Source organism: Natrix helvetica (assembly GCF_964273705.1).
Source record: "Natrix helvetica genome assembly, chromosome: 5".
Lineage (NCBI taxonomy): Eukaryota > Metazoa > Chordata > Lepidosauria > Squamata > Natricidae > Natrix > Natrix helvetica.
The window spans coordinates 57,164,581-57,188,374 of record NC_138551.1 but is presented as its reverse complement, the minus strand read 5'-3'; the positions used below and the strand labels follow the sequence as shown (position 1 = coordinate 57,188,374).

Sequence of the window (23,794 nt, the reverse complement as noted above, 5' to 3'; positions counted from 1 at the left end):
GATTGCATGTCCGGGTTCTAAGAAGGCGTCCCGGGGAAGTAGAGCACGGAGCCGCTGAAAGAGCGGGGTAAATAAAGGCGGAAACCGGGACTCCCTGACTGCCTGAAGAAAAGACAGCGGGGCGGGGGGGGGGGAGCCGGGACCAAGGAGGCTGGGCTTCGTCGCTGGTAAGCCGCGATGTCCTGCCTTGGCGGTGATCGCAAAGCCATCGAACCTTTCGGTTGGAAGCAAAGGGGTTTGCAGACCCTTCTCTCCCTTCTTCTAATCTAATGGTAGAAAGGATGGGGAGAGAGGCTGTGCCGCGATCAGCCTTTGCTTCTACTTTGTCTGATGAGTCACCTGTTTTACCATTGAAAGAAGGAGGAGGAGGGTTTTCCTTTATGGTTTCCCTGTCCTTGAAATTGCGAGAAATAGGCAGAGAATAGAGAAGCAGAGGCTTCCCCTGTTGAACTACTTGCCTGTTGCGCCCTCCTTGGACTTCGGTGTCCGTAGAGAAGGGGAAACAACTCCGTGCTATCGTTTTGTATTGCGATGCTCAAAGTACAGAGATGCTTTTTTAATCTGATGTAATAAGCAGGAAAGGATTTCACTCCCTGGGATCTTTTGTTGTTTCAATGAATTACTTATATGAGCGTTCTGCATAAATTAACTTCATGTGTAAAAGTTGCTATGCTGTATTGCAAATCAAATCTTTTTTTGTAGTCATAGAGCAGTGATGAACTATAATTGACCGCGGCAGAGTTGTTTAAATACAGATAGTCCTCAGCGTACTACTCCAATTGAGTCCAAAATTTCTGTGGCTAAGTGAGACATTTGTTAAGTGAGTTTTACAACCATTTTACAACCTTTACAGTTATAAAGTGAATCACTGTAGTTGTTAAGTTAATAGACAGTTGCTAAGTGAATCTAGCGTCCCTATGGACTTTGTTTGTCAAAAGGTTGCAAAAGGGATCACATAAGCCCGGGACGATGCAACCGTCATAAATATGAATCAATTGCCACGCATCTGAATTTTGATCATGTACCCATGGAGATACTGCGGGGGTTGAAAGTGTGAAAAAATGATCATAACTTTTTGCAGCATCATTGTAACTTCAAATTGTCACTAACTGAACTGTTGTAAGTGGAAGACTACTTGTACTTCAAGAGCGGTATAGCAAATAGTTATACCTCCCAACAGTACTTGTGTCATAGAGCCCATAAGTTATCCTATTCTTCTTGAACTTACTTGGAATGTCACTGAATTAATCAATCTATAAGATGAAAGAGACTAAAATAAATACTTCGGGTTTTTTCATTATTAGTTAATGGTGGACTACCATTGTTCTTTCTTTTGTGAAAAATCAAAACATTTTTGTAGTGGAGAGCTATCCACATTTTCAGATACTTAATACATACTTAATTACTTTATTGCATTTTTTCAAGAGAAAAAAAGAAATTGCCTAAATAGACCAAAACAAAAACGTCTGCTAGCCCAGGCATTTTCCCACATGAAAAGCTAACTTCACTGCAGTGCCACAAAACAATTTTTGAAGTTTTTTCCTGCTGTGTGACATATATGTTAAGAAAAAAAAACATATCTAAATGCTTACTTGCATTTGAAATTAGTTCTTGGACTGTTTCCTAGAATGAGAAACTGATGTTTCATTGAAAAGTATTTGAAATGTGGCATTTTAAAATGATTTTCTCCAGGATTTGCTTCATAAACCATGTTTGCATCATTTGCCTTCACAAAACAAAATAATTAACAAGGTCCACATTGGACAGAAAAGGTATAATCGTGTTAATATTTACCAGTTATTCTAACTTGTAACAAACTTGGAATCAATTTTCCAGTTCAGATATCAGCTGATTTTTTTTTAAATGCACCTGCGTGAACACACACACACACACACACACACACACACACACACACAAAATAAGGATCAGAGCCAAACATATGACTATGATAGAGAGAGAAGAAAGAACAGGGAGTGGGGTGCTCTATAGGCCATTTTTCTGCCAGTGAACCATGATCTGTTGCCCAAATCAATTTGTTTCTAATAAAAATGTTTATTTTGTAGTTGCTTGGTTGGAAATTTTCTTTTCTTTTCTTTTCTTTTTGCTCAGGTTTTAAAAGAAAACTTATGAAGAGTTCCTGTAGTTGATGATTCTTCCAAATGTGAAGAATGGCTTAAATCCAGCTACTTCAAAATTAGTGTTTGGACATCTTACCATTCAAGTAGAGATGAAAATATATGACAAGTGGAAATGTGATCCTGAAAGAAATTGAATGAAATAAGAATCAACTTGAATGCAGCATGGGGATGTTTTGTTCAATCATTAGATTTGAAAATCTCTATGAACTGAAAAGACTATGCCACTGGGGACCAATCATAGCACTTAGTGTAATAGCAATATGTTCTGTCATGGCTATCATTGATGCAGTCCTGTGGTACTGGCCTTTGGATACGACAGGAGGAAGTATTAATTTCATCATGCTCATCAATTGGACTATTATGATCCTTTATAACTACTTCAATGCCATGTTTGTTGGCCCCGGATATGTTCCTATTGGATGGAAACCAGTAAGCAAATAACAGTATGGTATATACACCCCACCCCCCTTAAAATAATATTTTACTCTGTACCGTCCTGATTTTATGTTAGTCAGTGGCTTAGGAAACCTATTTTTTGGATCTGTAGAATGAAAGCAAAATGGGAGCCAGTGGGAAATTAATCTATGCACTTTTGTGGATACTTGCTGAATATATAATTGCCATTGCACATCTAAAATTATAGTCTGCCTCCTACCAGATACAGCTCTTCACTGGATAGCACTAGTTAAACAACAGATGCCTTTAAAAAAAACTGATTTCTTTCTGGAAAAAAAAGTTATAGTGAGTAAGGCAGCTTGCAGGTAAGACTCATTGAACAAGATGGTAATATATCTGAGATTATAGTTTATCAATTCCACCACCCTTACATAGTTACGTTGATTTTTTGTTCTTGTGCATTAGGCTTGTTCCTGCAGCAGAAAAGTTATTATAGATGTTTTACTTCCCGAAATTCCTCTTTAATGCATAGATGAACTTTATAAGATACTTATTTCCTTTATCAGTTTCTATTTGTATATATGTGTTTGTGTGTGTGTGTGTGTGTGTGTATGTATGTATGTATGTATATGTATATATATATACACTGCTTTGTTTTTAGGAAAACTCTCAGGACTCCATGTATCTTCAATACTGTAAAATATGCCAATCTTACAAAGCACCACGTTCACATCACTGCCGAAAATGTAACAGGTACTATTGCTAATAAATACTGTTCATTGGATAAAGTTAATACCTATTTACTTAAATCATTTCATATAATTTATGGAACGTGAAAATAAAACCCATTTCATGTTCCTCGGGTTACACTTACAGCTATTTTGCTGTATCAGTGTTGTCTGAAATTAAGGCCTTTTTTTAGATGTCAAGAAATATGTGATGAATGAGAATAGGGATGGCTGCTGGTCACTGTGCTTGTATTAAATTTGGATTTGCTTCTTAGGTGTGTGATGAAGATGGACCACCACTGTCCATGGATTAATAACTGCTGTGGATTTCAGAATCATGCCTCATTTACACTCTTTCTTCTGTTAGCTCCTCTGGGCTGTATCCACGCTGCTTTTATTTTTGTCATGACCATGTATACTCAGCTTTATAACAGGGTAAGAAAACACTGTTTTTTGCTTCTTTAAAACATACGCATATGTAATTTATTTCATGAACCTAATTAAAAGTCCAGAGTCACCTTATAAGGGAGATGGGTGGCATAATATGCCCTTAAAGGTTGGGAAAGTACATTTCTTCAGAAATTCTACTCTGCTATATTTTGCATCTGCGCCTCTGTCAGTAATAATAAATTGTGGATAATGTCATTCAATAAGTTGTTTATTCTATTTTAAAGCATCCTATGAAATTAGGAACCATTAAAAATATAGCAAATTAAAGAAAGAATTTGAGTTGAATTCACTGTTTCCTTTCAGAATGCTTAGCTTTAAATTCAAAGTTACCTATAAGTCTGCTGCATTCAGTATGCCTGTCATTTATTCACGTCTGACTAATCACATTTCCAATAAATCAGATACTGCATGTCCTTCAAGTAAGATATAACTTTTGGCTTAGGCATATACTATGGAAACAACTCTGATTGAAGATTGAACTTCAATCGATAAACAGTTAAAGACTAGAGAGTTCTTGTTGAGGATGAACTGTTCAGCTGGCTGCTTAATAATTTTCTTCTCTTTTGTTTCTTTTAAATAGGTCTCCTTTGGCTGGAGTTCTGTGAAAATTGATATGAGTGCAGCCAGGAGGGATCCCCGGCCAATCATTCCTTTTGAGTTGTCTGCATTTGCTGCCTCGTTATTTGCCCTGGGATTGGCATTAGGTACTACACTAGCAGTTGGAATGTTGTTTGTTATCCAGGTGAGTCAGATACAGAGATGAGATGTTCTGACGAGTTGTTCTGGTGGTCAGAAGGTGGAGACAGATCTCAGTGCCTTATAGCATCTTATTTTCTCTTAATTCTAGACTCTTGTTTTAAATATCCAATCAGAAATTTGAATTTCCAGTCTCTCTGCAGTGTATTTCATACTCATGACCTCATAGTGTTATGATTAAGGAAGCCCATAGAGAGTAGAGATAAAAGTCTTTCCACAGATGATCGGTTGTGCAACAGAGGAAAAACATGCTTTCTTTAATGGGAGGTCTTTGTAAACAGAGTTAAATTTCATAATTGTTTATCTCTTAAAGGGCTTTTTTTCCTGTTTCAAATGTTCATCAGTAACAAAGACTTCATGCATATATGTATTTGTGAGTGTTAGAGAAAGAAAGAAGGAAGGAAGGAAGGAAGGAAGGAAGGAAGGAAGGAAGGAAGAAAGAAAGAAAGAAAGAAAGAAAGAAAGAAAGAAAGAGAGAGAGAAACACGTTAAGATGTAAAATCAACCCGGATCCTATTGGAATTTGTGATTCAGTTCACAATGAGTGAAAACAAATTTGTACCAGGATTCTTTTTTTTTTTTCATTTTGAGTTACTAAAAGTTAGTGCATATGTATGTACACAATTACAAATGTTCCTTATTTGATCTATACTATGAGTCAATACAGTGATTTCCATTTTAATTTGAAGGAGTAATTTAATCAAACTTTCATATGGCCCTAATATAGACATGTTAATGTATGAGTATGTTGTCCTGTCAACTAAGACCAGCCTTCCAGTCTGTATTTCTTGCAATGTGTGCCCTGTTTCTTTAATATATTCATACTCATATCCTTTCTTTTTGCATTTATCCTCACCCATTTCCCTTTGGCTCTACCCCCTCATTTTTTAAAGTTTTGGCATGCTACATAAGACTTCAGTATGACTGTTCACGCCAACGGGTCTCCCACTTCTGCTATAAAAAAAAAACCTGCTCTCATGGACATGTGCAGGCATTGCTTGATTTCTCACCTGCGGTTTTTACTCCATTGAATATAAAGCAGGAATGGAAGCTATGTAAATTTCATCCATGTATTCATGATAGAACTGGATTTCCCTTTTCCTTTTTTTATATATTTATCCCTATTTTTTTCAAGTGAAAATCTCAGCAGGGGAAGGAGAACAGTGTTAAGGAAAGGGAGATATTTAATAAGGTAGTGAAATGACAGTATGATTCCTTTTGTCCCTTTTTTAATAAAGGCTTTTATAAATCAATACATTGTTTTGGTACAATGTTATGTATATAGTAGTAATTGAAGATTATTGACACATTATTGTTTAGATCAGTGGGTCTCAACCTTCCTAATGTAGTTTAATATACCCCTTTAATACAGTTCCTCATGTTATGGTGACCCCTAACCATAAAATTATTTTATGTTTTCCGTATTTTTTCAAAAATACGTATTTTCCGATGGTCTTAGGCGACCCTTGTGAAAGGGTCGTTCGACCCCCCAAAGGGGTCTCAACCCACACGTTGAGAACCGCTGGTCTACATAACTTAGGTTGCAAATAGAGGAAAGAGATTGTAGATTTTATTTGTTGTACTCAGTTTCAGTCTTGTACTTATTACTTAGTATTTTGTTGTGTTACTTAATATATACTCTCTCTTTCATTTTGTATGTGTCTATCTATCATATTCTTATACAGATAGATAGGCAAAGCAAATTTAAGAAGAATTAAAATACCAAGAAATAAAGACAAACTATTGAGCTTTTAACTACTCCTTTTTTTACATCTGCTATTTTACAATAGCAGATGTAAAAATAGCAATAGATATTTTGGCCTCCTTAGAAACCAGACTGTAAATGATCACATTTGGCATGTTGTGTAATGCATTGTGTGTGGGAGTTGTTTTTACCTAAATTTGATTAAATTTTTATTGTGTATATATATTGCCAGTTTATCTACAAAGAATTTTATATTATATTGGTTCATTCATTCATTCAAATCATAAACAGTATTGTTAAGGTTTCCTATTTTCTATTTTTTGATCTAGTGCTCTGAATATAATTTATGTGGAATGAATTTCTTTTTTCTCACTTTATACATTGTAGGTATGAGCTAACCTTTGTAATTTTTTTAGATGAAAATAATCTTAAGAAATAAAACTTCAATAGAATTATGGATTGAAGAAAAGGTAAAAAATAATTATTCAAATACTCATTTAAATATATATTATGCCACAGAGGTAGTAGTCTGGAGTAATTCTTGATGAACAGTATTTTGTATCATTTCCTGTTTATGTGATTTAATTAAGCCAGGATCTTTTACAACCTTTTCACACATTTTCTAAGATCTTCCATCACAAGAAGACTCTAGCACATATGGCCACTACTGCCTTTTAAATGTTGGGTTTAAGGCAACTTGAACAATTCTTTAAATTATTCTCTTCTCTTGGCTCATAATAAATCTGTCCTTTTGTCATTCTTAAATTCATATTTATATATTTGGCAATTGCGGCAGCTCAGCTTCGTTTAAGCTTCTGTATCTTAAGAAGCTACTCACTAGAGAAAGAGAAATTTTGCCAATTAAATAGCCCTTCTGATATTTAGATGTAAAAGTCACAAAAGTTGGGGGGGGGGGGGTAAAAAAAAGGACAGACTGTTTTTTCTCCACTATATGGTTTCCTTCAATCTGATTTAGTGTGTTGCGTTAACCCAGCTATTGGTATATGATAATCATTATTTATAATTCCACATATTTTGCAAATGTAGCCAATTTTAGTTTATTCAGCAGATCATGGTTAAACAGACAATGGTTTTACATACAAGTAGTTTATGGTTGCTTTTATTGGTAAGGTGTGTCCATTCCATTGTACATGTAGAAACTCAGAAAGAGAATTGTCTCCCTGTACCTTCAGGGAAGAACTGTAACAACCACTGACATGACTGAACACCTCCCACCTCCATTCTGAGAATAATCTGAGAGATAATTCCAGAAATAAATTTTAATATGTGATATCATTACATCACTAGAGGTCAGCATACAGTAAAGAATTTTAAGGAATTATGTGAAGCAGCACAGTGCTTTTAAGAAACAGTGAAAGATTATGAAATAAAAAATTGTTTGATTTCTTGTAAAGGAAGGTATTTTCCTATTTAAATGCAACTATTTTTATTTAATACTTCTGAAATAGAACTGTCTCTTTTAATATTCAATATAAATTGAACCAATACCATGTTTCCCCGAAAATACAACAGGGTCTTATATTTTTTTGACCCACAAAATATGGCCTTGGGCTTATTAGAGGGAGAGTGCTTATTGTTTTTGCTGCTACTCCCTTGCGAGGTGACCATGCTCACAAGCAGCCACCCGGCAAACCCCCTCTCCATCCGGGCAGAGCTCCATGCACTGACTTAGGGGGTATCCAGAATGTGCCAAGCCGCGGAAGCTGGGGGGTCGGGCAGAACGCCACATGGCTTGGCGCCTTAAGGATACTCCCTAGGTCAGTGAATGGTGCTCTGCCCGGCTGGAGAGGGGGGTTGCCGGTTGGCTGCTCGTGAGCATGGTCACCTCATGGCTGCTTCACCCCTGAGGCTGTGCCCGGCTCTTCGGGAGCCCGCTCGCAAGGGAGCATCCGCCCGGCAACTACCCCCTCCAGACAGGCAGAGTGCCACTCCCCAACCTAGCGGTATCCCGAAGGTGCCAAGCAATGTGAGTGCCTTTCTTCTGCCCCCCCCCCCCCGGCTCCCGCAGCTTGGCGCCTTTGGGATACCACTAGGTCGGTGAGCGGTGCTCTGCCTGGCCGGAGGGGTGGGGTTGTCCAGGGGGCTTATTTTCAGGGGGGCTTATATTTTTTGCCCACCCGAAAAATGTGGCAAGGCTTTAGTTTTAGGACATGTTATATTTTCGGGGAAACACGGTAATATTTTGGCCTAATTTCAATCCTGAAGAATGTATGATTTTAAAAGTGTCCACTGTATTTAAATAACAAGTTAAAAATACGCCATTTCACATCTCACTTATTAAAACATCATGGTTCTGCTTATATAATTAATATAGAGGTGTTTTGTTCTCCCTGTTCCTATTTGCAGCTACTGCTCTAGCATTAGAAAATAAATATCCAACAGTATAGCAATCTTCAGTGAGGGAAAAATTCCCTTTCTTTTTCATGTGACTGTGGGCCCTGGGATTTCTCTTTTATCTTAGTTGAGCCTTTCTCATTTTTTTACTACAATAATCACAAATTTAAATGTTGAGTAACATGAAAGTTCCTCCATGTTAGAAGTCTAATATATTCATATAACTGAGTGGGGTTTTTTTTTTTCCTTTTCAACTATATTTGTATACATTCTTTGCAGGCCAAAGACCGCATTCAGTATTATCAAACAAAAGAAGTCTTTGTATTTCCTTATGACCTGGGAAGCAAATGGGATAACTTCAAGCAAGTCTTTACATGGTCTGGAAATCCAGAAGGAGATGGCTTGGAATGGCCTATAAGAGAAGGCTGCCATCAATACAGTTTAACAGTATGATATTTTCCCTTGTTTTTCTTTTACACATTTAAAATTAAGTGTGAAGTAAATGCATTGAAAAATTGGCTTTATTAAAATGTTGCTTCATATCTTTCAGATTGAACAGTTAAAACAGAAAGCTGACAAGAGAGTGAGAAGTGTAAGTGATCAGCAATTCATCACATGGCTGCCTATATTGCCGTATAGATCTTAGCATTATATTGTTTTGAAAATTAAGAGCTGCTTGGTTTCATGCTACATTTTTGAATGCTATGTTGGGTAAACAGGAAATTCTAATAATGTCATTATGGCATAAAGTATTGTTACTTTTATAGATGTGTGTAATTTATTTATCGTAATATGTGTGTGATATTATAAATGTCTTTAGCTCATTGGGAAGAAATAGAAGCAAGAAAGAAGAATCAAATAAAAGAAGAAGAAAAAATTATAAATAATTGCTTCTGAGCTATTTCTCTGTGTTGAAAATTTTAATTGATTCTGTTTTGGTTAGTCCTTAACCTACCAGTTATGGAATGCATTGAAATCAATTGTTTGTAACCCGCAAATCATCTTAAACAACTTTTGCTTTTAATTCAAATTTTCCAGGTACGGTACCAAGCATTAGAAGACTATAATGGGGCCTTTTGCCCTGTTACGAAAGGTGTAAGGACTTTCTGTACAACTCCATGCACGGAAGAGCCTAGAATTGTCCTTCACAAGGGAGATCACATTTTAGCCACTAGAGGACTGAAGTTAGTATCTCTATATATGATTACTTCAAACATTTTAAAATGTTGCAAAGGTAAACAAGTGCTGTCTGTTTAATTCTTTATTCTTCTTTTTTTTATTTTTTGGCACTGGATGTATGGCGACAAAATTACTGACCTGCCAACAAATGGTAATTACTTTGTTTCAAAGTTAAGAGTATCTTATTTCAATTTCATAATGTAGTTTAAATGCAGTTTATGTCTTAAGTATATCACTTTCAATTAAGTTCATGATTTCAAATGCAAAATCCATTAAAACTGTAACAAAAATTTGAAAAGCCAATCTGAAATAGTTTAATATGAATTTCGGCAGATTTGGAGGACAGGAGATTAAGATTAAAATAATTCTACTTGAGAAAATCTGTGGTACAAATCCCACTTTAAAGATAGAAAGGTACTATGCCATTATACCAAATAGATTATTTATCCATCTTCCAATATTTTAGAATTTAGAGTATTCCAAAAGTGTATCTAAAAACTAGAAAATTGAGTTGATTTAAATGGCTGGATTAAATAATTAAAAGTGCAGTTTTAAATATATTTCCTTGGAAATAATGAGATATACTTCAAGTTTGACATCTGTAGGTTTGTGCTGTTAGGAACTTTGATTATTTTCAATTTGTTGATGGCAGATGCTGGCCTAGAAGAAACATTCCTTATCCTTTCACATGCAGGACATAATGCTTCTAAATAAACTCCTACAGCAACATGGTTATATAGACAAAATCTGAGTCATGCCTTACATCAGGGGTATCAAACTTGATTTCACTGAGGGCCACATCAGGGTGGTGTTTGACTTGGGGGGGGCAGAGTGGGCATAGCCAAGGTGACTTGATGTCACTCGTGTCAGGGGCAACTGTGGTGGCCTGAGTGCTCTGTCAGTGAAAGCAGGCTCCTGAGCTCCATTTTCTGCTGTGACAGCTTCCTGCAACCCTCTGCCAGCAAAAACGGAGCTCGGGAAGGCCACCCGTGGTCCTCCCAAGCACCATTTTTGCTGACAGAGGAAACACGGTCCAGTCCTTTGCTGTTTCCAGGGCGATCTCGCAGGCCTGATTCCAAGCACCCAGTGAGGTGAATCCGGCCTCCGGGCCTTGAGTTTGACGCCCCTGTCTTATATCTTGAAGAAAAATTGTGAAAACTGAAAAAAGAGTTTAGTTTTGTAGATGTTGCACAGTTTTTGACAACATTTAGAGTGTATAACGATGGTACAGGGCGGAAAAATCTGCAAGTAGCACAGTTTTTTTTTAATTTCTGCTATTTTTTCTCACTGCTAGATGGGGAGAGAATCAGAGGTTGGTTCCCAAGAAAATGTGTGGAAAAATGCCTGTATGATTTTGAATCAGATCAGCCATTGGATGGAGAAAAGAAAGCAAGATAACCCTTGTGATAACTGGAAAAGTTTGCTTTGGACCATTGTCCTTCTACTTGAATATTGTGTATATATTATTATGTATGGAACAAAGATCATATTTTGTGTGTTTGCAAGGATGGGAGCTTCAGTGCCATAATCCTAATCATCTTTTGCCATTTTTTAAACGGAGGAAGCCATTTCATGGACGCTTTTTCATATTAAAGCTTTCACAGCATAGAGCACATTGGGCCTGCTTTTTTATTTAATTTTATTATTATTATATAATCTTAAGAAACATAAGAGCTACATTTTTTTTCTGATGTTTAAGTACTGCTCACTTAAAAATATATTCTTGTTATTTACATTCCTCAAATTACTTTTCTATTGCCATCATGAAAGTCAAAAGGACTATGTAAATGAATGCAGTTGAGTTGACTTAACTGATGCTTTGGATTATTATTATTTTTCTTTTAATATGTGATTTTTATTAAACAAAAATAAAATAGGAAAGGTTATATTTTCTCTTTGGTGCATCTTTAGAAATGAACGTCTTGCTGAATGTTTGCAACGAAATAAGAAAACCAGATAACAATTCACACAACATGTTAACCCATGAGAGCACTGTTTGCTTTTGTATAGTATAATGGGTGGCATCAAATTATTACTATACTACTTTCTCCAGCCTGGTACCCTTTAGATACAATGAAATTTTATATCCAATCCACAAGGGTAAATTGTAGCACTTGCTTTCTTCCTCCCTCTGAAGGTATTGTTCAGTCAATATCTGAACTTTCTTGTAAACTATTAAGTTTTTTTACCTACTCCTCAGGACAACGTTCTATGAGATGCTACAGTTAAATTCAATAATCAAACAAATGCAGGCATTAAAAAAAGTATTAAAAATTGAAATAGAGAAATGTAATTTGATTGTAGTTAACTCTTCAAGTAGGCCAGGTCAAAAACCAAACATTGCAAGCATTCCGGGATTGCCACTTTATTGGTTTATTGAAATATATGTTGAAAGCTCGCCCAAAACCTTTGCATATACACCCCTTTTAAAGACAATAGGCCAATGTATGGCTGTTCTTTCTACTCTTCAGATCTGACAAACAATTTTACCTTTCCCACCTCCTTCTCAAGGTAAGAAATAAATGCCTCTACAGCAGTGCTTTTCCAACTTGACAAGTATACGAAGTATGGATTACAACTCCCAGAATTCTCCAATAAGCATAGTGGCTGGGGAATTCTAAGAATTGAAATCTACATATCTTAAAGTTACCTATTGTGAAAATATTGCTCTGTAGCAAAATATGAAGAAATGCAGCTAGTCAGTGTTAAATGTATTTTGAAAATATCATTTTAAGCACATGAATTTGTGCTCAGTAAATAAATGTTCAACTACCTCCTAAGTACAAAAAATGGCATAAAGTCAAGAAAGCTGTGGTGAAGCATAACTCATATTGAAGAAGACAATTCATATAGAACAGTGGTGGGTTCCGAATCCCTTCCAACCGGTGTGGTGGGAACGGGCCCGGCAGCATCCACATGGATGTGTGCAGCGCGCACATGCGTCTTACCACCTCCGCGAGCCTCCAGCTGTACGCACCATGTGTGTGCTCGGAAGCCTTAAAAGACAGGTAAGCTCGGGCGAGTGGGTGGGCCCTCTGGAGCACCGTACCGGAACGGTATCTGGTGCTCCAGGCAGGCTCCAGTATGCCCGTACCGGGGCGTACCGCCTGCAACCCACCACTGATATAGAAGCAAATTACCAATTCAGTAAAGATTTTGACATTGGTACAATTCACTTGTCTGACACATTTCCGGGATCTTGCTTTTGGTGGCACAAGCTACTATCGCTGCATCTAATTTACACTTATAAAGAGGCTATTAGTCTATAATCTCATGCAAGAATGAAAGTTTAGTACTTGTCTTTCAGAGAAAAGCAGATGGGAGAAAGGGCTATTCATAACAGAAAAGAATAAATACTTTTCAGCAGTGACATTGCACGGAACTGTAACAAATAAAAAAGAATACTTGTCAACAGTGACATTAAACAGAACAGTATCAAATAACAATGTGAAAGAGTATGGGAAGTATAGTTATGAATTGCTTCAGAACTAAGTTGGGTGGAAAATAAATTGAAAAAGCTTAAAGTGCATGTTCAAAAAAGTTATGTATGCAAGTTCCAATGGCTTGTAGAAGCTATTGCTGGTTTTTGTGATTCAGAATATATTAGGGTACCGAAAATTATGGCTTCAATGTGATAACAGCAAAATATTGTTTTAGCCTAAGTGCAGATGATCAGTATGAAGAAGCCATCCTACAGGCCTATTTGAAGTCAACAATATGTATAATGACAATTTCGTTTGGTTTACATTGTTGATTATCTAAATTTCTTTTAAGTTTTTACTATTACAAAATTTGATTGTTAACTTGTTAATATAATCCCCTTTACTAAAATAACCCAAATATACCTATATTTTCCATTAATCCTGTCCCTGAAATTGTACTGAACTTTATTTTAGCATCTGATCGGCAAAGATGCCTGATGCATTGTACTTCATGAAAATCATTTCAGGTCTGTAATAGTCTGGAAAATATTTTAAATCATCCAGGTCTAACTGTGAAATGGACTATTTGGCAATGCTTGGTAATATCACAAGTGAGAAATATAATATATAGCCTATTTAACAAAATTATATTGCAATTATAAATTAGAATTATGACATTCCAGAAATTTAAAATAATTCTGAACCTGTCAAAATAAGCTTAAATAAAGAATTATTTAATTATTGCAAGCAAACAGTATATTTACTCATTCTATCTAGGCTCCGATGAAATAAATTGTGTTCAAAGAAAAAATCATTTATTTTATTTATATTTTAGGTCATTATATCATGTAGTTGTTTGGCTACAGCGTCAACCCACTGTAAAAGTAACCATGAGTTCAACTTTTTGGATATTACAAATGTCTTTGTATATAGATACATTGACAAATATTTTTAGGATATTTTATTTTACTAGGTTTTTATTTTTCATATGCAAGTTTCAGTTAGCAAATATAATCATTTTGTGCTTTAGCAGAATTGGACCAATTTAAAACATATATACAATTGATGCTAATATATGTAAGTGCTCATCTATGAGTGGTACATCCTATAGGTAAATGAAGTGTATTTTACAGTTTTTAAGGTATGACAGAATCCCCCAAACATTATACATTACATTATCCTTGTTATGTAGTTAATATCTACTGTATGCCATATCAACTTAATCAAACAAATATAATGTCATATTCTCTTAATAGTGTGGTATGTTTTCCCATAAGTTTTTAAATATGTTTTTAAACAATTTAACACTTTTCCATTTCAATTAGGGTTATACAATAAAATAGTTTCCCTAGGGATTTTAAATAATTGAAGCCAGTGCAGACTGCTTTGTCTTCCTGTGCATGTAACTCTAAATGGGACACTCTAACCTCCTAACAATACACATATACTATGTTTATTGGTTTCTTTTAGGAGTTTCCTTTGCCAGTTAGGCACTTTCATAATCCCCTGTTAATATGTTCAAATCAAGGTGACTTTCATTCTTTTACACGTCAGAAGCATAAAGAGCATCAATTTGACGCCTGAAGTGTTTGACGAGATCTGATCTTCTTGATTTCAGTGTTGGGGTTAAGAGTCCATTTTGAACTGTAAACAATTCTGGATGAAGGTAGATGTATTTCACCTGGTGCAGAAAATATTTTGTCATAATCAAAAATGTTTGACACATATAACTACCATGAGTTACCATTTTATTAACAAATGTGAAATCAAAGAATAATGTAACAGAGGGGACAGTCTATAGCACAGGTGTCAAACTTGATCACGTCACATGATGTATTGTGATTTTTTTGGCTTTGTGAAGTTGAGATGAGCGTGGCCTGTGCATGATGCATCCAGCCTGTTTGACAACCCTGGTCTATAGCATTCTTATTTCATTTTCATATTTATGGAATATTTATCTTCCACTGAATGTATACTCCTATCAGGGATCCAAGGGCTATCTCAATTTGGAATAATGTGGGAAATGAACAGTGGTGGGTTGCAATTTATTTTACTACTGGTTTGCATGTGTGCAATCGCACAACACTTCTGCACATGCGCAGATGCGTCTGGGCAAGTGGGCAGAGCCTCCCACCACCGCCATTCATCAAATCCGGCTGAACCGGGAGCAACCCACCTCTGGAAATAAAGCATTACCATCCAAGAATTCCTCCAAAACATAATAATTATTGTATTAATTGTTTGCTATTTGTCAACGGCCAAGAATGGAGTTCAATCTATGTGTTTCAGAATATCAGAAATATGCCATTAAGAATTCTGAAGTCTTTTGGAAATCCATTGTAAATGATAAGATTAATTTGACCTCATTAGAACATCTAGGAATCATAATATGTGCCAAGGTTTATGATCACCAAACATATCCTGGTATTAGAGTCTGTTCCGAATTAGGTATTATGGCACTTTTCTGTTTATGAAATCAAGCATCTTTTCAATACAATGAAACTGCATTATACAATTCTTCATCCTGCATATCAAATCTCACAAGGGCAAAGTAGAAGGGAAATTTAGGGATGGAACAATTTTCAAATGTTCATCATATTGAGAGTTGAAATTTAATATAGAGAAAACAATACTTTCTCCATTGATTATTTCTTCTTCTTCTTTGAATTCATTACAAAAACCATCTTCAGCAATTTCCTAGATAATTACTTACTTGTTCAAAGGTCTTAAGGCCAGCTTGTTTTCCCAAATCGTTCATTTCCTTCAATATAGCATTTTTCACTACCTTGAAACAAAACGAAAGTTTAAACAATTGAAACAATATTTAAAGTTTAACTGCTAACAGTTTGTCACTTTAAATATTAAAAAATAATACCAACCTAAATGTATATGAAACTGCTTTTTTGAAAGTGTAAGTCAAATATGGACTGAAAATAATGATATTACAAACAAACAAACAAAAACAAGTAGTAAGCCTGATTAATCTTTCTGCATGGTACAACAATTAAAGGAACTCAAGCTTTCCACTTGAAATGTTTGCGGATGTATGTTAAGAAATGTCATTAAAATTTCTTCTATAAATTAATTCTTCCTAGTCAGCATATTAATGGAAATTGTTTCTCTCATACCCTAATTCACTAAGATGAATTTGGTTTACACCAATATCTCATATTTTTCCTTTACAGATTTGCTTTTCTCAACTAAATGACATTTTATTTTTTTCATATTAGAGATATCAGGAACTATCAACTCGTGTTACATAGACACACAAAGCGTACAGGTAATCCTCAATTTACAATCATTCATTTAGGCCTGTTCAAATAACAACAGGATTTAAAAAATAACTTATGACCAGTTCTTGCACTTACAAACATCCCTACGATCATGTGATCAATTTTTGGGCACTTAGCAACCAGCATGTATTTATGACAGTTATACCATCTCAGGCCCATGCCATTGCCACCTTCTCAGCTGGCTTCTGACAAGCAAAGTCAATGAGGGAAGTTGAATTCACTTAACAGCCACATGATTCCCCTAACAACTGTGTCAAGAAAGGTCATAAAATCAGGCACAACTCACTTAATCAGTGCCTTGTTTAGCAACAGAAATTCTAATCCCAGTTGTAATCTTAAATTGAGGACTACCTGTAATTAAATAATCAGTTCAGGTTACTGGTTATTATTATAGTCCTAAACTATAATTTCCACAAGGTACCTCTGGCCTATTTGGAGCTAAATACAATGCAAGATCTTTCCTAGTTTCTAGATTAATACCCAACAAACTATCAGTTTTGCCCTGAGCAGCTCCATGGAAGATTATAATGCTCCTCAAAGTGCAAATATATAAAAACAATGCAAAGTGATATCAATATGTAAACTATACATAAACTTTCAGTTCATTCTATAATGTCACTTTGCTAAGTCTTGGTTTAGAATCACTGTTCTATTGGACAGCCTTTTTTCTCCCATTTCTTGTTATTTTGTTTAAATTTAATCTGGCAACTAGACAATTTTTATGGCATAAATAAATGAAAAAGTCGTAAGAGGTTCCTGTTCTAATTTGAAAAGTAATGATATTTCAGGACATGCATTTTCTCCTACTATGTATACTGACACATTTTATACATTATGCTAAAGCATGATAGTTTTCCTATTGAAACCACTGCTACAGTGGATGTCTTTATAATGTGTTCATCCAAAATCAGATAACCCATATTGTAGCTTGCGTGACTTGTGAACCTAAATATCTAACATTTTATATAACATTTAATTATAGCATAGCACTTAGATTTACATACCGCTTCATAGTGCTTTTACAGCCCTCTCTAAGCGGTTTACAGAGTTAGCAAGTTGTCCCCAACAATTTGGGTCCTCATTTTATCCACCTCGGAAGGATGGAAAGCTGAGTCAACCTTGATTCTGGTGAGGATCGAACCTCTGAACTGCAGCTAGCAGTCAGCTGAAGTAGTCTGCAGTACTGCACTCTAACAACCTCTTTAAATTATAAAATTTAACTCAAACATTTTTATCTTACAAATTAAGGAATTTTTAATACTTTATAAAGTAAAATGTATATCCTTACTGAATTTTTGCAAAGATCTTCATATGAACCTTTTACTCCCAGGTTTTCTGCAAATGCTGGAAGAGCTTCTTCATCAGGAACTACTATACCCACCAAGAAAGACTGTTTAGGAAGCAATGGACATTCAAATTTTAGTCACCTTAGAAAAGAAAGTATTTCTCCTGAAGATATTCTCTGAAACATACAAAATCCCTTCTTTTGGGGGAAGAGATTTCATGTTTGGTGAAAATTTGTTTGAGCATGTCATTTATTTGAAAGCCATAATTAAAAATTGAAAAGTAATCTTGCAATGGAGAGAACACCTTTGGGAGTGTGAGATAGAACTCCCAAGGAACATGTTGTTACCTGAAGGCTATCTCCATGCACAAAGACTTGTGCTACAGAAGAATTTCTGATATAGATGTTTTCAATCTTTTCGGGTGCAATATATTCTCCTTGGGATAATTTGAAGATATTCTTCTTTCTGTCAATTATCTTCAATGCTTTATTCTACAAAAGAATGTAATAAAATGGGAATTGATAATTCATACCACAGAAAAATGGAATCAGTTACAGATGTTCTTACTGTGCCCTGTAACACTTATGAGGAGCTTATTTTAATAATGATGGATGATTGCTTAATACCTGAAATTCAGGTTTTGTAACATGAAAGATTTAGAAGGTAATTACAATATCTATCCACTCACTACCCAGCTTTTAAAGCTTCCAAAACCATTCCCAGTCAAAATTTGAAACTGATGACAGGGTTGTTGTTGTTTTTTTGCTTAAAGAGATTCCAGAAATTGATATTTTAGGCACTGATTTTTTTGCATACCTTAAATGGCCACCAAATAGTTACTGCTTAATAGTTAATACAAGAAACCACTTAGCATGCAAAGAAAACAATCGCAAGATCAACCTGTGTTTGTAACATATGTAGTTATAGAGAACTTCAACTTGCAGTTACTGCTTTGCCATGCATAGCCTTCTGAGCCAGATTTCCAAACATTAAGTTAAGATGCCCTTTATTTTGGTCAGAATCAGTAATACATTGGGCCCTGATGACCTACAATTAACATTAAGGTGGGCACAATTATGTTGTATCATGATTTAATATTTGAAATCTTCATATTGATCTTTAGTTGCCATACAAGTTTAGAAATTAACCATTATAAATAAGGTTGTGTTAAGAAGTTTAGTTTTCCCCTACTCATATATTGATGACTAGGCCCTTGTCTCAACTGACAGAAAATGAAGAAAAAAGTATACATACATACATACATACATACATACATACATACATACATACATACATGTTGTATTCGTGCTGATAAATAAATAAAGGGAGACTTTACAACACAATACAACACAAATATAAAAAGGCAACATTAAAAATAAAAATATGGTTTTCTGCCTGGATGGTCCTCTGTGATGAGCCGAATGACAGAAAGGGGGAGTAGTGAGCTCCCTCCCATATTTGGGTATACCAGGGGTTGTAACACAAATACATATACATATACATATACATATACATATACATATACATATACATATACATATACATATACATATACATATACATACATACATACATACATACATACATACATACATACATACATATATATATATATATATATATATATATATATATATATATAATATTCTGATGATCATCCCCAGAGAGAAATCTTCCAGATGCCCCAAACTCTATGGCCTCCCCAAGATACACAAAGAAGGAATACCACTCAGATCCATAGTCAGCTCCATAGGCTCACCTCTACAGAATCTTGCCAAATTCCTCGCCAAACAACTCCAACCCTACGCAGAATCCATCACCTCACATATACAAAACTTACTCCACTTCATAGAAACAATAAAGAAACAAAACTTACAACCCAGTGACCTACTCGTGAGTTTCGATGTCATATCCCTCTTCACCCAAGTGCCTATAAAAGAAGCCTTGACAGCCATCCAGAAAAAACACAACCCCCCTAAACACATCCTGGACCTGACCAACCACTGCCTAACCAACACATACTTCATCCATAATGGACAAAGATACAAACAGATAGAAGGAGCACCCATGGGATCACCCCTCTCACCTGTCATTGCAAACTTATACATGGAACATTTTGAAACCAACGCCTTAGACAAATCTGAACACAAACCCAAACTCTGGCTTAGATATGTTGATGACACTTTCGTGATTTGGCCACACGGGAAAGAAAAACTGGACAACTTCCTCACACATCTCAACAGCCTACACCCCAAAATACAATTCACCATGGAAATAGAAGCAAACAACCAACTTCCCTTTCTGGATGTCCTAATTTACAAAAAACCCAATGGCTCCCTAGGGCACACCATCTACCAGAAAAAAACACACACCAACTGCTACTTAAATGCACAATCCCACCACTACCCTGCACAGATCAACTCTGTAGCCAAGACCCTCATCTCCAGAACCAAACGCCTAGCCGACAAAGACCACCTGAAAACTGAATTACACAAACTCACAAATGTATTAATCTCCAATGGATTCCAAAGAAAAACAATCACCAACCTAATTCAAAAGGAGACTCCCCCCAAAAACCAAGACACAGATCAGGACAATGGCATCGCCCTCCTCCCTTACATCAAAGGCACCACAGATAAAATCAGCAAAATTCTCCACAAGCACAATATCAGGACAGCCTTCACCACTGACCAAAAAATAGCCAACATCTTAAGAAACCCCAAAGACAAAATCCAGCTAGAAAACCAAGGAGTCTACAAAATACCATGCAAAATCTGCCCGGCAATATATATAGGACAAACAAACAGGAGGGTAAATGCACACGTCACAGAACACAAGAACGCAGTAAGAAAAAAAGAAAAAACTTTCTCCCTTTTCCAGCACCTTAAAGCTACAGGACATGAAATCAACTTTGAAGGAGCCAGATTAATCTCCAAAACAAAACACCTCAACAAGAGAATAATTATGGAAGCCATCGAAATAGAGAAACACCCCCACAACATGAATAAACGTGATGATACCTCCCGCCTACCAAACATCTGGAAACCAGCCCTAGCCAACAAACGAACACCACCCACCACCCAAGCCGTTACAATACAAAACAACAATGGACACACAGCCAGCACCAATCAGCACCAATCTACCAATCATGATACAACCACACAACCAATCATTCCACCTACTGAAACAAAGCCAGCACCCCATCCCCTCCCACCAAGATTTACAGAAAGACGGCAGCTCCGTTCCCATTTTAAGCCCAAGCTTGAAGATGGCAGGTAAGATCTTGCCGAAACGTTGCAAAGACAATTTCAATCTTACACGGGAAAAGACCGAATACAACAAAACCAGCATATATAAATAAATAAATAAATAAATAAATAAATAAATAAATAAATGTATGTATGTATGTATGTATGTATGTATGTATGTATGTTATATCTTTCTACGTTTTTCTTTGGTTGGTTGGTTGGTTGGTTGGGCATGTGTAATGTACGTACCTATGTATGTATTGGTGGGAAGGAAAGATGGTATCAAAGGAAAACAAAGTTTATAAATAAAAGAAATTTATGAACCATTTCAGAGAATTATCGTTACCAAACTTAAAAGTCATATTTCATATTTCATTACATTAAATGTTGCTCCTATTTAAGGTCATCCATATTATTGTACAGACAGGAGGAAATATGAAGACTAAGCCTACCTTTGGCATTATCTCATTTTATCTTAAAATATTCCAAGTATAATAGTAATTCTCTTCGCAAAGCAGCACTTTTAAGCACCTGAAAACAGCTTAAGATATATTTTCTATAACTTACTTGCTACAATTATTAACAGTACAACGTAGAAGCCGAAACATTCCATTAGTAATTGCTTACCGGCAACCATTTTCCAATATCTCCAGTATGAAGCCATCCATCCTTATCTATTGCTTCTGCTGTTTTCTCAGGGTCTTTCAGATAACCTTTGAATACATTTGGCCCTTTAATACACACCTATGAAATGTACACAGTGTTACTGTTCAATTGTTTTTGGTTCAAAAAGCTAAATTAATGTTATATTAGAAAAAATATACTTACTTCCCCTTCATTGTTTGATGCAAAATAATTCATTTCTGGGACATCTTCCAATTTAATGATGTTGCAGGGTAGAGGAGGTCCAACATGACCTAAAGAACACAACCCAAAACAGTGTGACAATCTATGTGACTGGTGTTTTTTGTATATATTTTGTAAAATTTATTAGGATAAGATTAAAAGGATTAAAAGGTGCCGTTCCGAATGGAAATTCCTACACACGCTTAAACTAGAAGCAAACTTTAATATTATCTTCTGACCATCATTTGAAAACCACCATAACTCATATATTTCCAAAATAATCTCCTCAATTCTAAATGATCCTAACATGAAAATTTAAAAAACCCACCTGCTTTCCACTCTCCAGGCATTGTGACTGTGCAGCCAGCTGAGCATTCTGTTTGACCGTATGCCTCTGCAATCTGATTAGGAAGAGAAAAGCTTGATTTATACAGTTCTTGAGATTCACTTGCAGTCCTGTGTTTTTAGCATAGATCATGACAAAATTGTTTTAATTACAGATTATTATCTGGCAAAAATTACTGTAACCCTATACTGTCAAAATAAAGGGTCCTATCTTCTGGTTGTGTTAACAACTACATTGTTAATAGTTGTTATCTTTGTCTGCTGCTGTGTATTTTAATTTTTCTGACTTTGATAACAGGTTGCTTTCAATTGTTCACTCCCTGGAATCATTTGCTGAAGGATGGCCATACAAATCGAATCAATGAAACAAGTGTAACAGTGCTTCCAAGGTAGTAGAAGCAGCAGTAAGAAAATGATTTTAGGTTTAAAAAATATTATTTTTTCATCAAACTACAACCTTTCATTACCATTTTGGGGATATGGGAAAGGGGAGAACCAATCAGCTTGTGCCTACTGCCCACTTATTTTTAGAGAGAAAAGCCAAGGAATTTGTGGCTTTTCATTGACCGCAATATTGATAGGCCTGTTTAAAAAAAACAGTAACTTAATAATACAGTTGCTCAACCCAACTCAATCCACAATGTTATAAATTCACATATTTTTACAGTGCCAGTTCTGTGACAGTTCCATTAAAACAGAAGAATATAAACTTGAATAGTCCTGAATCCTGATCACCACCACCATTTCAGGTCAGTCATTGACTTATTGCCTTGTGCACCTCTTAGCCAGAGATCAGCATTAACAGAACTGGAAAGCCAAGCCATCCCTGCACTTACATGACAGCCAAAGACTCCTCTGAAGAACTGTAGGACAGATGGAGATATTGGAGCAGCACCAGTTACTATTACTTTCAGCTTTCCACCTGTGATTTCCTGTCCAGCAATATAAAAGAATCAGTGTGTCAAGCCTCTTTGAAAGAAATAATAGCATACATTTTATATATAGCTTGCCTTGCATTTATTTACCTTGACAAAAGTATATTAGATAATGTCCCACCTCCTCCCAAAGCACACTTTGCTTCTTCCTTTTCCATCCTGGTCAATTTTATTTTAATTGAACTTTACATTTAAATTTTAAATTTAATATCCCCATTTATTGCTTTGAGGTTTTATGTTGCATTTTAATTGAGTGATTATAAGTCACCTAGAGTTGCCTCTGGAAAGATAGGGAACATATAAATTTAATAACAAATAATTAAATAAAGTGTAAAGAGGAACATATACCTGAACTTTGCCGAATACTAGTTTGTCCCATATGCTATCGTTTCGGATAATGCCCTGCTTCACTTCAGCAAATTTTCTGTTTAGAGCAACATTTAGCAGTAGTCGCTTGAATCTTGTTTGGGTACCATTTTGAATCTGCAAAACATTAGTTCACATAATGAGAAAGTCTACTTGATTTTCACAAAAATAAACTTTGTTCTTACTTTGTGGTATGCATCAGGGGTGGGTTCTAGCTGGTGTTACTGCTCGTTCGCTCATGTGCATGCGCTGCATGTGTGCTGCATGTGCAAGCACAGTTCAATGGAAATTGTTCTGTGCATGCACAGAACTTCCAAAAAAAGATGGCAGCGGCAACCAGGGAACC

General features: G+C 35.7%; 2 protein-coding genes across 4 annotated transcripts in view; one reads left to right on the top strand and one right to left on the bottom strand.

The window, feature by feature from the left end:
* The first annotated feature begins 36 nt into the window (after positions 1–36).
* On the top strand, positions 37–11,600 carry ZDHHC6 (zDHHC palmitoyltransferase 6). The gene is made up of 11 exons (XM_081955428.1): positions 37–167; positions 2,110–2,567; positions 3,196–3,287; positions 3,538–3,697; positions 4,293–4,454; positions 6,590–6,643; positions 8,808–8,975; positions 9,079–9,120; positions 9,567–9,713; positions 9,816–9,858; positions 11,002–11,600. The coding sequence occupies exons 2-11, from the start codon at positions 2,301–2,303 to the stop codon at positions 11,103–11,105; spliced, it is 1,239 nt and encodes a 412-aa protein (XP_081811554.1). The 5' UTR covers positions 37–167; positions 2,110–2,300; the 3' UTR covers positions 11,106–11,600.
* A 2,322-nt stretch (positions 11,601–13,922) lies between these two features.
* ACSL5 (acyl-CoA synthetase long chain family member 5) overlaps positions 13,923–23,794 on the bottom strand; it is a 36,497-nt gene continuing 26,625 nt past the window's right edge. For all 3 annotated transcript variants that reach the window (XM_081955397.1, XM_081955396.1, XM_081955395.1), the window contains 9 exons: positions 23,431–23,565; positions 22,984–23,079; positions 22,131–22,203; positions 21,785–21,873; positions 21,584–21,700; positions 18,056–18,199; positions 17,711–17,812; positions 15,843–15,914; positions 13,923–14,810 (listed from right to left, as the gene is read on the bottom strand). In XM_081955397.1, coding sequence (XP_081811523.1) covers positions 14,673–14,810; positions 15,843–15,914; positions 17,711–17,812; positions 18,056–18,199; positions 21,584–21,700; positions 21,785–21,873; positions 22,131–22,203; positions 22,984–23,079; positions 23,431–23,565 — 966 coding nt within the window. In that variant the 3' untranslated portion in view covers positions 13,923–14,672. The remainder of the gene's footprint in view (positions 14,811–15,842; positions 15,915–17,710; positions 17,813–18,055; positions 18,200–21,583; positions 21,701–21,784; positions 21,874–22,130; positions 22,204–22,983; positions 23,080–23,430; positions 23,566–23,794) is intronic.

Coding starts and splice junctions, on each gene's coding strand:
- ZDHHC6 (XM_081955428.1), top strand. CDS start 2,301: ATGGGGATGTTTTGTTCAATCATTAGATTTGAAAATCTCTATGAACTG. Junction 9,714..9,815: donor TAGCCACTAGAGGACTGAAG/TTAGTATCTCTA, acceptor TTTATTTTTTGG/CACTGGATGTATGGCGACAA. Junction 9,859..11,001: donor TACTGACCTGCCAACAAATG/GTAATTACTTTG, acceptor TCTCACTGCTAG/ATGGGGAGAGAATCAGAGGT.